Raw genomic sequence first — 13,181 nt, 5'->3', positions numbered from 1 at the left:
TCATTACATATTAACATAGGTGATATGTTTTGATGAAAAATGACTACATTTTCCAAAACAAAACAATTCAGGGAGAAGAGTGGCACCATTTTACATTTTTGCACATCTCTTTACAGTCTGGCTTAACAGAGGGGGGCTGACGTCTCCTATCTGCTCTGCATTTGGTCAGTTTCAGAGTCGCACACCTCCCCCCCCAGCCTCCGAGAATTCAGCTGTATACAAACTCCTCTGAGAATGAGAGTGAAAAGGCAAATAATGTCCTTGTTTTATTATGAATATAGTTTTTTACCTTGCCGATGTCAAAGAGAAAAATTAATAAAAGACATCTTACTTTGGCTTTGTTTTCTTACCCATGAAAACAAATATTCTGTAAAGAAATTCCTGACTCAGATTAATCCTGTCAGTGACTTTTCTTTAGCCCCAAATTGCTAATCTTTTCTTTCCTGTTTAAAGCCAAGCTTACTATATTTGAATTTCAAAAGGTGTGCCTGCAGGTGCAGGGAGGCAGAGGCCACCTTGTGACTTGGTATCAGCTGATGCCAGTAAAAGGGGGATCAAGGTGCAATCATCAAGATCATCCAATAGTTGATCTTCTATTCTTCTTCCTCCTCCTCTCTTTATAAACCTCATTGTAATTGGTTTGCTTTGAGCCACTTGCTTTTTTTTCCAGAATCTGAATGGTCTTCCTATATGCTTATAGAATAGCCTACCAGAATAAACTTTATATTTCAACTACACTGAACTTTGATTATTTTTGAAGAATGAACAAATCTGTCTTGGAAGAAATACAGCCAGAATACTCCTTAGAAGCTAGGATAGCAAGGCTTTCACTTACTTCAGACATGTTATCGGGAGGGACCAGCTTCATCCCATTATACATGGGATTGCTTTGAGTTGGAACCTACTCGACAGCACCTAACAATAACAATGCTTTAAGAACCAGTTTTAATACATATACTAATTGCAAGAAGGCACAAATAGTTAAGTGCTAGACTAGTTCTAGCCAAAAGGCTGTAGGTTCAAAGGCATCCAGAGGTGCCTGGAAAGAAAGACTTGACAGGTGATCTTCCAAATGTTCACAGCCTTGAAAACCCTATGGAGCAGTTCTACTCTGCACACACAGGGTTGCCATGAGTCAGAAATCAACTCGATGGCAACTAAAAACAACAACATAGTTGTGCATCCTCTTTAAAAGAATAAGCAAACCTGCTTATCAATGAGGTCTTTAATTAAAACTGGACCTCGAAGCAAAGAAGGAGCCTTGGTGGTACAGTGGTTAAAACGCTCAGCTCTTAATTGAAAGGTCGGCAGTTTGAACCCACCGGCTACTCCCTGGAGAAAGATGGAGCAGTTTGCTCCCATAAAGACTTACAGCCTTTAAAACCCTGGGGGGCAGTTCTACTCTGTCCTATAGGGTCGCTCTGAGTTGGAGTCGGCTGAACCGCAATGTGTTTGGTTTTGGTTGGTTGAAACAAAATTCAGAAAAAATTAACTGGCTGATGTCTTAGTTCTCTAGTGCTGCTAAAACAGAAATACCACAAGTGGGTGGCTTTAACAAATTTATTTTCTCACAGTTTAGGAGGCTAGATGGCTGAATTCAGGGCTTCAGCTCTAGGGGAAGATCCTTGTCTCCTTTCAACATCTGTGGGCCTGGCATTCCTTTGGAGATCTTCATGTGCCTTGGCATCTATCGTTCCGTGAGTCTAGCAGGTTCTCAGCACAGGGGCCCCAGGTCCAAAGGATGTGCTCTGCTCTGGCTCTTTTTTCGTAGTTGTGAGGTCCCTCCCTTTTCTGCTCACTTCTCTCTCCTCTTATTGTTGCCAGGAACTCCAGGTCCTGCTCGATGCAACTCATCAAAGCCAATAAACAAGAGGCTGAGGTGGGAGATCAGAAAGGCAACTTTATTTCCTTGCAAGGAAAGGAACAGTCGGGGCTGGTGTCTCCAAGACTATTCAAGGATAAAGTTTAGGGAGGTCGCTTTTATAGAGCTTACAAGCAGGGAGATCATGTGAATTACAACAGCAACATTCTAAATCATGCTACGGCAGGGGGTTACATAAAACTTCACAGTACATGTGTTTAAAGGCTGTAAGTCTTTATGGGAGCAAACTGCTCCATCTTTCTCCAGGGAGTAGCCGGTGGGTTCAAACTGCCGACCTTTCAATTAAGAGCTGAGCGTTTTAACCACTGTACCACCAAGGCTCCTTCTTTGCTTTTTTAGGGGTGGAAAAATTGGTACCTACGAGGAAATTAATGAGCCAAATTTAACTGTAGGTCTCTTGAACTAGTTTGAACCAGCACTCGGTGGCTTACTTGTCTTGCCTGAAAAAGAAAATACAAGCTCTGAGGTGTGATCTCCACTGTGGGATTTTTCCCACAGTATCAAAGGCTGCTGCTTTATTACTTCGTATAAGATAAAAGGTGTGACTCAAGCAAGGGTATGACTCAAGCAAGGGTGTGACTGGAGTAGGGGTGTGAGCTAAGTAAAGCTGTGACTCAAGATCCACCTCACACTGATCCTGCCTCATTAACATATAGAGGTTAGGATTTACAACACATCACAAAATGGAGGATAATTACATCAGGTTACAAAATGGAGGACCACCACACAACACTGCAAATCATGGCCTAGCCAAGTTGACACATACTGGGGGGAGAGGGGCAGACACAATTCAATTCATGACAGCTGACTTGCAGCCAACTTAAGCAAATATTATGACTTGAGTTAGCGATTGGTGACACAAGAGGCACTCTTTCATCCTTATATCCAGTTGATAAATTCCTACTCATCCTTCAAATCTCTGCTCAGGTGGTAACTTCTCTGTGATCCTCTTCCCCACCACAAATAATAAGGATAATATTAACAGCAGCTAATATTTACTGGAATTAGTCGATGTTCAACCATTTCAAGAGGTGGCATATGATCGGGAACCGATGGTGCTGAAGGAAGAAGTCCAAGCTGCTCTGAAGGCATTGGCAAAAAACAAGGGTTCAGGAATTGATGGAATATCAATTGAGATGTTTCAACAAACAGATGCAGCACTGGAGGTGCTCACTCGTCTATGCCAAGAAATATGGAAGACAGCTTCCTGGCCAACTGACTAGAACAGATCCATATTTATGCCTATTCCCAAGAAAGGTGATCCAACCAAATGCGGAAATTATCAAACAATATCATTAATATCACACGCAAGCAAAATTTCACTGAAAATCATTCAAAAATGGCTGCAGCAGAATATCAACAGGGAACTTCAGGCTGGTTTCAGAAGAGGACACAGAACCAGGGATATCATTGCTGATGTCAGATGGATCCTGGATGAAAGCGGAGAATACCAGAAGGATGTTTACCTGTGTTTTATTGACTATGCAAAGCCATTCGACTCTGGATTATAACAAATTGTGGATAACATTATGAAGAATGGGAATTCCAGAACAGTTGTGCTCGTGCTGAGCCTTTACATAGATTAAGAGGCAGTTGTTTGGACAGAACAAGGGGCTACTGATTGGTTTAAAGTCAGGAAAGGTGTGCGTCAGGGTTGTATTCTTTCACCATACTTATTCAGTCTGTATGCTGAGCAAATAATCTGAGAAGCTGGACTATATGAAGAGGAACGGGGCATCAGGATTGGAGCAAGACTCATTAACAACCTGCATTATGCAGATGACACAACCTTGTTTGCTGAAAGTGAAGAGTCTTAAAGCACTTACTAATGAAGATCAAAGACCACAGCCTTCAGCATGGATTACACCTCAACATAAAGAAAACAAAAATCTTCACAACTGACCAATGAGCAACATCATGATAAATGGAGAAAAGATTGAAGTTGTCAACGATTTCATTTTACGTGGATCCACAATCAACAGCCATGGAAGCAGCAGTCAAGAAATCAAAAGACGCATCTCGTTGGGCAAATCTGCTGCAAAGAACTTCTTCAAAGTGTTGAAAAGCAAAGATGTCACCTTGAGGACTAAGGCCAAGCCATGGTATTTTCAATCGCATCATATGCATGTCAAAGCTGGACAATGAATAAGGAAGACCAAAGAAGAACTGATGCCTTTAAATTGTGGTGTTGGCGAAGAATATTGAATATACCATGGACTGCCAAAAGAACGAACAAATCTGTCTTGGAAGAAGTGTGGCCAGAATGTTCCTTAGAAGCAAGGATGGCGACACTGCGCCTTACATACTTTGGACATGTCGTCAGGAGGGATCAGTCCCTGGAGAAGGACATCATGCTTGGCAGAGTACAAGGTCAGCGGAAAAGAGGAAGACCCTCAACGAGGTGGATTGACACAGTGGCTGCAAGAATGGGCTCAAGCATAGCAACGATTGTGAGGATGGCGCAGGACCGGGCAGTGTTCCGTTCTGTTGTGCATAGGGTCGCTGAGTCGGAACCGGCTCGACGGCACCTAACAACAACAACAACGACATTTACTGGTCACTTCCTAGGAGCCAGGCCACACCAAAAACACTTCACACGCCTTAACTGACAATTCTCACAACGACCCTGAGACGGGTCGGCTCCACTTTAGGGACGAGCTGCTCCATCCGTGTCCCTTGGACACTGCTCTGTCCCTGCCCTGCGACACGCACACTGTGACCCCCTGAGGTCAAAGGACAAGCCCGTTTGGCCTCCGCGTCCCCCGAGATTCGCCCGGCCCAGGCTCAATCAGGGCGGGAGCCACGAGAAAGGAACGAGCCGTCCGGCTTTCCGATCCTGCTGTCCCGGACCCATACTCCCCAAAGCCGTACACGACGGTCGGGGACCCAGAGTCACTCGGCGCGGCCAAGCCCGGGGGGTTTTCGGGGAGAAGAAAAGGACGCCGGTGAGCACTTCCAGGCAGCTTCCGGGATCCGCCCCGAGCGCCAGCGCGAGGCCGGAACCTTTCTCCTCGCTCCGCGGTAGCTCGGCGGAGGCCGGAACCTTTCTCCTCGCGCTGCGGTTGCTGGACGGAGGCGTGCGGGAGAGAACGGTCCTCTCGCAGCCGGGTTCGCAGCGCGTCGCCGGCTGCTGACGTGGGGGGCCCTGTGGGGACCGCGGGTGCGGGTCGCCATGGCGGTGGACATCACGCTGCTGTTCCGGGCCAGCGTCAAGACCGTGAAGACGCGGAACAAGGCGCTGGGAGTGGCGGTGGGCGGCGGGGCAGATGGCAGCCGCGACGAGCTGTTCCGCCGGAGCCCTCGGCCCAAGGGAGACTTCTCCAGCCGGGCCCGAGAAGTGGTGAGCTGGTTGCTATGGAAACGGCGGGCGGGAGCCGGGCGCGGACCCGCGGCGTGGACCCCTAGACCCCCAAAGTGCACCCGGTCCCGCAGGCATTGTGCGAAAGAAACGCCTGGAAGAAGGGGTCGCAGGAGGGAGCAGCCGAGCTGGCTTCTGAGAGCCGGCAGCTGTCTGGGGAAAGGAACGCCATGCGTTTGGGGAAATTAAGGAAGCCGATTTGTCTTGGGCGGAAGGAGGCGCTCGGAAACCTGCGTCTGCAGAGTTCCCGGGTGTGTGTGGCAATGACTTCGCCGTCACTGCGCCTGGACGCGGAGGCAGCTCCCCCGCAGCCCCCTGCTCCCCTGTCGCCTCGCCGGCCACGCTGCCATCGCCTCTTCTGTTCACTTGTCCCATCGTCCTTCCTCGAATTGAGATTAAAGGCCATGCCTGATTCAGCTGTCCTCTCCCCTCCCCTGGCCTCCTGCAGGAGGTTAGGGCACAAGGTAGATAGAATTCAGCACTTTTTTTTTTTTTTTAATTTATTGCGCTTTAGGTTAAAGCTTGCAGAGCAAATTAGTTTCTCATTAAACAGTTAATACACATACTGGTTTGTGACATTGGTTGCCAACCCCGCAACATGTCAACACTCTCTCTGTCTCCACCTTGGGTTCCCCATTTGCAATGGTCCAGCTTTCCTGTCCCCTCCTGCCTTCTCATCCTTGCCCCTGGGCTGGTGTGACCGTTTAGTCTCATATACATGGTTGAACTACGTGTATTATTGTTTGTTTTGTAGGCTTGTCTGATCTTTGGCTGAAGGATGAGAATTCAGTACTTCTTGAGACTGGTTTAGGATCAGCTTTCACAAACACTCCATGTGTCAGTCATCCAAACTACTTTCTGTTTCCTGAACACTGCAAGCTTTCCTCATCTCTCTGAGCAGGGACCTTCTCCTTAAGGGCAGGAACAGTGCTGGCTTCATTTCAGAATCCCCAATGCTTGACTCATAGCATTGCTTAGTAAATGTTGAGTGAATGAATGAACAGATGGTTGTCAGCCTTCCCCCACTAAACAGTAAACTCTGTAAGAAGAGAGAAAATGTTTGCCTTGTTCACTTTTGTATCCTTGGCACCAAAAATGGATCTAGTTTTTGTGGGGTCTAAAGCTCATACAGTTTTGTCTGCCCTCTGTGAGAAATAAAAATACAAAATTACAGAAAAAATCAGGTTTAGAGCTTTGGGAAAAGTATAAGTGAGGGGCCCTGATGTTTAAGGTTCTAATATCAACTTCACAGTAAATCCACGTTAGCTTGGCACGCAGTTCAATGCCTGGCAGTGTGTAGACACTCAGGTATTTTTGAATCAATGTATGCATGCATGAACCAACGAAGGGCAGTTTGCAGGGGATATTAAAGCATTAGAAGGGGGATTAGGCTAGATGAATACATTTAGTTCATTAACAAGCATCTTTTAAGCACCTACCTTCTAACCAGCACTGTGTTAGGGTAACACGATAGAAAAGGAGTGATGGCAGAGGCAGACATACGAACAAAACAAGTGCCATAAAACTTTGTAGGTGGTGGGATAGAAATATGTGTCAGGCACAAAGGAGAGTGTGATCAGTTCTACCTGAGGACCAGGAAGGGTTTTCTAGAGCCAGTCATGCCTGGAACAAGTCTCGAAAGATTTGGTTCCTGTTCAGACAGGTTGGGGGAGGGCATCTCAGGCTAAGAGAGCAGTGTGCACAAAAGCATGGAGATAGGTAACAGCCTAACATAAGTTGGTTCAATTAGTATTTGAGTGTGACTGGAATTCAGGACACCCAGAAAAATTCAACTGGAGGGGCAGGCAGTGGCGGATCTCAAAGGGCCTTGTATACCACTCTGCTGAGTGTGGACTTCGTCCTGTAGGCAGTCAGGTATTATGTGGTAGAAAGACACCCAAGAAGGAGCCAGGAGACCAGGCTGTTGGCTTAACCCTGCCACATTAGCCGCGTGATGCTGCTGTTAAGCAAGTTTTATGACCTCAGTTTATTTACCTGCAAATGGTGCCCTCCTTTTTTGTTCTTATTAAAAGAAGGCTTTTAAAAACTACAGTGATCCCTTATATATAACAGATCAAAGGGGGGCTTCTTGGATGGAAATGAGAGGAAGGGAAATCAAGACATTCTTCCTCCCCTGCCCCCAGTCAGGCCGAGGCCGTTCCTGGGTACCTCTGTGACTCTGAATGAGGCATTGATGGTTCAGTGGTAGGATTCTCTCCTCCCTTGCAGGAGACCTGGGTTTAATTTCTGGCCAGTACACCTCACGAGCAGCCACCACCCCTCTATCTTTGGAAGCTTATGTGCTGCTATGATGCTGGGTATATTTTAGCGGAGCTTTCAGACTAAGGTGGGCTAGGAAGAAAGGCCTGGCGATCTTCCAAAAATCAACCAATGAAAACCCTGTGGATCACACTGGAACACTGTCCAGTTCGCCACCACTTATGGGGACGGTGCAGGAGTGGGCATTGTTCCGTTCCGTGGTGCCTGGGCTGCCCTGAGTCAGAGCCAACTGGACAGCAGCCAATTACAGCGTTCCGACTCTCAGATCACTGATTCGTCAACACTGCTGATTCTGAGTCCTCAGGGAGGTGTCAAGACTTGGAGATCCTGCTAAGCAGGGACGGGAGCTGTGTCACTCGGAGCCGCTGTCCCTCCTGCCGTAGGGCGAACACGCACACTTCCGAGAACTGTGTTTTAACGTTGCAGTTGCTTTACGTGTCACCTGCTGGTCTTGCGACCCTGCCTCCCTCCCTCCGTCCGTCTGTCCATCTCCCTCCCTCCGTCTGTCCATCTCACTCTCTTGCTGTCTTTTTCCTTGTGGAGAAATATAACTGGAATAGAGCGAGCGACAGGTGTCCTGTGCTCCGACCACGGCCAGCTGTGTCAGAAGTGCAGCTGCTGCCTTGTGTGGCCAGCTGTGTCAGAAGTGCAGCTGCTGCCTTGTGTGGCCTGCCTCCTCACCGAAGTCTGGCCCGGGCGTAGCCCTGGCGTCAGGACTAAGGGAGCGTCGCAGGTTAGGGTGATGCCTTTTAGGAAGCGCCTTCACCGGACCACTTGTTACCATTTTTGGACACATTTTACCTAGTTTAATTCCTGCCTTTTCCTTCCTACTTTTGCACAAAACATAGGTCCCATGTCAGAGTTCCACCTCTGAATTGTTGCAGAGGTTTATATTAAGCTTAATAAAATTGCATTGAAATGAGATCTTGTTCTCCCACAGACTGGTTTCTTCTGCATTATTTTAAAAAAATATTTAACTTTTATGCTCAGTTTTGCAAAATTTATATATACTGAGTGTATATCTAACCATTACATTACAAAGTCTTGGCATTTCATATTTTCGTTTTAAAGAAATTTACTTATTGTCTGAATAACTTCCAATGGAAAATACGTTACTTTGCGAGGGGAGCTTGATGAGTTAACTCACTGGGAATGTGTGGCTAACGAGGGTCATGGGATGGAGAAGAGAACTGGGACTCAGATTTAGAAGACCTGGATTCAAATACAGGAACTTGGATAAGTCCTTTTAACTGAGTCTTAACTTCGATTTCTGTAAAACGGGCATGGTAATTCTCTGCTTAACTCAAGATAATTATAAAGACATATAAGGAACCCACCCTTCCATATAGGCTCCAAACTATATTCCTCAAACCATTTAGCTTTCTTTCACTTGCGTTCCTTTCTTGTAAAAACCAACCAAACCCATTGCCACTGAGTTGATTCTGACTCATAGTGACACTATAGGGAGAGTAGAACTGTCCCATAGGGTTTCCTAGGCTGTAATCTCTATGGGAGCAGATTGCCACGTCTTTCTCCTGCAGAGTGGCTGGTGGATTCAAAACACCAGTCTTTCGGTTAGTAGCTGAGGGCTTTAACCACTGTGCCACGAGGACTCCTTTGTTTATAAAGGAGAACCAACTCAGTGCATGAAAGAATCAGTGAAATTCCTGTACAGGTACTGATAGCGCCGATGGCAGAGCAGAAGTACTGTCTGCACTTAACAAAAGACAGCAGCGTTCCCGTGTCAAGGGGAGCTTTACCAGGCGTGGCAAACATGTGGCAAGCGTACAGCTGTTCCTCGCTCTTCCTCTCCGTGAACGTGGATGCCGGTGCTAATTTCCCGGTGAGCGTTACAGCTCAGAGTCCTTTGCCGCATTGTTGCCCAGGCAGCCATTACCACTTGTTGGGACTGACATTCAAGTTGAAATCTATTTGACATCCTACCTAACACAGAGTAAAGATGGAATCAGTATGCCTACTGTAGAACTGTGGCCTTTTAAATTTAAAACCTCCAAGGAACCTTGGGTTCATCTTGTTCAGGCTCCTCCTTTTACAGGGGAGGCAACTAAAGCCCAGGTGAGTGAAACGACTTGCCCAAAGTCATGGCAGCACTGGCCATAGCGTGGAGCCAGAGGTAGAAGCCAGGTCTTTCACCCAGTTTTATGCTGTTCTTGCCTTCTCTACACCCTCCTACCTTCAGTTTCTATTAAATTTTTTTAAACTGAAAATTCTTTGGCTTTTAAATGTCAGTGAGTTTCTTCTTCTTGGGTTAATATTGAATTCATATCTGAATACTGACTGGAGATTGGCGCAGAAGGACCTGAATGTGAACACTTCTTACCTGCTTTAGGAACTTGGGCAAGTTACTTAACCTCAGTTACCTCATCTCTAAAATAGGTTTAATTAAAAAAAAAAAATTGCCATCAAGTCGATTCCAACTTACAGCATCCCATGTGTTCCAGAGAACTGTGCTCCATAGGTTTTCACTGGCGATAACCTTTCAGAAGTAGATCTCCAGGTCTTTCTTCTTAGGCACTCCTGGGCAGATTTGAACTGCCAGACTTCGAGGTAGTAGCTGAGTGCTTAACCATGTGCACCACTCAGGGATAAAAAAAAAAATTTTTTTTCAGCCGTAAAAGGTTGTTATGCAGGTGAAATGAGAAAAGGTATGCAAGTGCCTGCATTAGTCCAAGTTCTTTTGGTTGCAAGTAACAATAACCTAATATCAATTAACCTGAGCAAAATGGAAACGCCTTGGCTCATATAACTGGGAAATCCAGGGGGTGGAGCTTCTTTCTCCGGTTCCCGTTAACCTCCCGGAAAGGAATCTGGTCGATTTTGCATGAATCCTGCACCCTCCCCTTGTAGTAGTCATTGTAGCTAGAACGGTACGGTTCTTCGATTGGTCAGGTCATATGTCCATCCCACTATGTGGCCAATAGATGCATTGAATACTGTGAACCATGGTAAAGGTAACCATGTATATGTCCAGGAATTGGGAAATAAGGAATGTTGGGTAGACGAAATAAAAAGCTGCTCACAGTGCCTGGCAGAGTGTCTAATACGCCTTCCCCTTGCTTGCCTGATTGTCCTCAAGTCTGTGGGGAATGGAAAACTTGTATTGTGGGAATTTGTACTAGGAGGAAGGACCCCGGGTAGCACAGTGGTTGAGTGCCTGGCTGCTAACCAAAAGGTCGGCGGTTCAAACCCACCAGCTGCTCCGTGGGAGAAAGATATGGCAGTCTGCTTGCATAAAGATCACAGCTTTGGAAACCCTAAGGGGCTGTTCTGTTCAGTCCTACAGGGTCGCTGTGGCTCAGAATCGACTTGATGACAATGGGTTTTTGGGTAGTGGAAGGGTTTGGGTATGGGTATGGGCCTAGAGATACTTTATAGTGGCATCTCTTCCATTACTAATTTATGAGGGTTATAGAGGCCAGGGTAAACTAGACCCCTATAAATGGCCGAACTGTGTGTCCAGAGGCAGCAGGGACCAGTGAAAAGCAGTGAGCAGGAAGTCAGGAGGCCTCTGAGAGCCCCAAGTCTGCCGTGAAGTAGGCAAGCCAGTACTCTTCTTGGGCCTCTTCCTGGAGAACTTGAACTAGATAACTGCAGGTATTTATTATATTTGTTATTTGTTTACATATACGGTAATAGTGATCTTGAGTCATTGGGAATTCTATTTTCAGATTAGGCATATAGATGAGATGAGATTTTGTTTGTTTCTTTGTGCCTGGCTTTAGTGATGGCTCAGTGTCAATTATTTATGTGTTTTTATTTTGGTAGGAATTAAGTATCTTGAGTTCCTGGCTGAAATCCACAGTTCTTACAGTGATCTGGTCCCCACTACCTCCCTGACCCCATCTCCTGTCACCCTCACCTTCTTCACTGTATTCCAGCTACTGTGGCCTCTTTGCACTGTTGCTTCTCTCTGCCTGGAACACTTCCAAATACCACATGGCTTGATCTCTTCGTTCCTTCAGCTTTCTGTTCAAATATTACCTCGGGGTGGCTTTCCTGCACTGCCTTGTATAAAGTACTGGGTGTTTTCTGTGGCATCCCCCTTACCTAGCTTTATACTTTTCATTACCTAACATATCATGTATTCATTTGTTTATTGTTTATCTACTAGAATACATGCCTCGTGAAAACAAAGACTTTGTGTTACCTACCACTGAATCCAAGGCTTCTGCAGCAGTATCAGGGACATAGATACTCAGTAACTATTTCTCGAATTAATGAATGAATGTTAATCTACTGTGTTGCTTTGCTTACATTTTGGGAGCTAGGTGGCCTCTGTCTGAGGCTCCTTTTAGTTCTAAAAAGGTGCGATACTAACATGATTCTTGAATATCACACAGTATGCACCTGTACTTAGTCTAGTATCTAGAGTAAGCATTCACTAAACAGTAGTTTTATTTAATATGAGATCCAGTCTACCTCGAGGAGTTTACAGTCTAGTGGAGAGGCAGACACATAAATAGTGCAACGACTTAGGTATGAATGACAAGCATGACTCTCAGCATTAATGTCTCAGGTCCTCCTCGATTACCTTCTGAGAGGTAGTATTGACCCTTGTATTCCAGTGTTGGAACCCAGAGGTTGAGCTGGAACCCCCTCAGTGGTTTTTTGCTTGAATATGATCATAGTTAAATGGGATTTCAGTCAAGGGAGCAGTGTTCCAAGAAGTTGTATTGTATCAGGCAGTAGGTGCCACGGGGACAGTGAGAAGCAGGAAGGATGGGCCATAGGGTCAAACAGTATAGGAACAGGTCAGGAAGCCTGGTAGGTCTCAGATGCAGGCTTCGAACAGAGCTGGCTCTGGTCAATCATAGTTTTTTTCTTTTTAAGATACCACAGAACCATTTTTGCAAGTGAAATAAGGAGCAGCTTTGGTTAAAGCTGGGGTGAGGGGGCTGGGAAGAGAGGTACTTGAGCCACCCTGCCCTTCTTCCACCCTTCTGCCTTCTCCGTGAGGCAAGCCTTTGGAGCCAACCATAGGGCTCGGAGACACACGGTTTAAAAACTGCTGCACAGTACTGTCCCAGGCCTCGCTTAGATTCATGATACCATGCTTTTATGGACCATAGTAACGGAGTATATGCTGTAAGCAGAGCTCAGCACTCAATCCTTTTCATGATATTAATAGTGAACGCGTGGTGTGGTCTACTATGCCAGGAATGACAAATTGAAGAGGAATGGTATTGCATTCATCATCAAAAAGAACATTTCAAGATCTGTCCTGAAGTACAGTGCTGTCAGTGATAGGACAATATCCATATGCCTACAAGGAAAACCAGCTAACACGACTATTATTCAAACTTAGGCACCAAACACTAATGCCAAAGATGAGGAAATTGAGGATCTTTACCAACTTCTGCAGTCTGAAATTGATCAAACATGCAATCAGGATGCATTGGTAATTGGCTAGTGATTGGAATGTCAAAATTGAAAACAAATAAGAAGGAACAGTAATTGGAAAATATGGCATCAGTGATAGAAGCAATGCCAGAGATCACGTGATAGAATTTTGCAAGACCAACGATTTATTCATCACAGATACCTTTTTTCAACAACATAAACGGCAACAATACATGTGGACCTCACCAGATGGAAAACACAGGAATCAAATCAACTGCATTTGTGCAAAAAAAAAAAAAA

General features: G+C 45.8%; 1 protein-coding gene across 4 annotated transcripts in view; it reads left to right on the top strand.

Annotated features, from left to right (window-relative positions):
• The first annotated feature begins 4,949 nt into the window (after positions 1-4,949).
• The window catches only part of STX18 (syntaxin 18), a 143,657-nt gene continuing 135,425 nt past the window's right edge, over positions 4,950-13,181 (top strand). For 2 of the 4 annotated variants that reach the window (XM_049886514.1, XM_049886513.1), the window contains exon 1: positions 4,951-5,222. In XM_049886514.1, coding sequence (XP_049742471.1) covers positions 5,055-5,222 — 168 coding nt within the window. In that variant the 5' untranslated portion in view covers positions 4,951-5,054. Of the gene's footprint in view, positions 5,223-13,181 lie in introns of all 4 variants that reach the window. The other 2 variants (XM_049886515.1, XM_049886512.1) reach the window with 2 other exon arrangements.

Source organism: Elephas maximus, chromosome 5, assembly GCF_024166365.1.
Source record: "Elephas maximus indicus isolate mEleMax1 chromosome 5, mEleMax1 primary haplotype, whole genome shotgun sequence".
Taxonomy (NCBI): Eukaryota; Metazoa; Chordata; class Mammalia; order Proboscidea; family Elephantidae; genus Elephas; species Elephas maximus.
The sequence above is the reverse complement of the archived record's forward strand: the minus strand, read 5'-3'. Positions and strand labels throughout refer to the sequence as shown.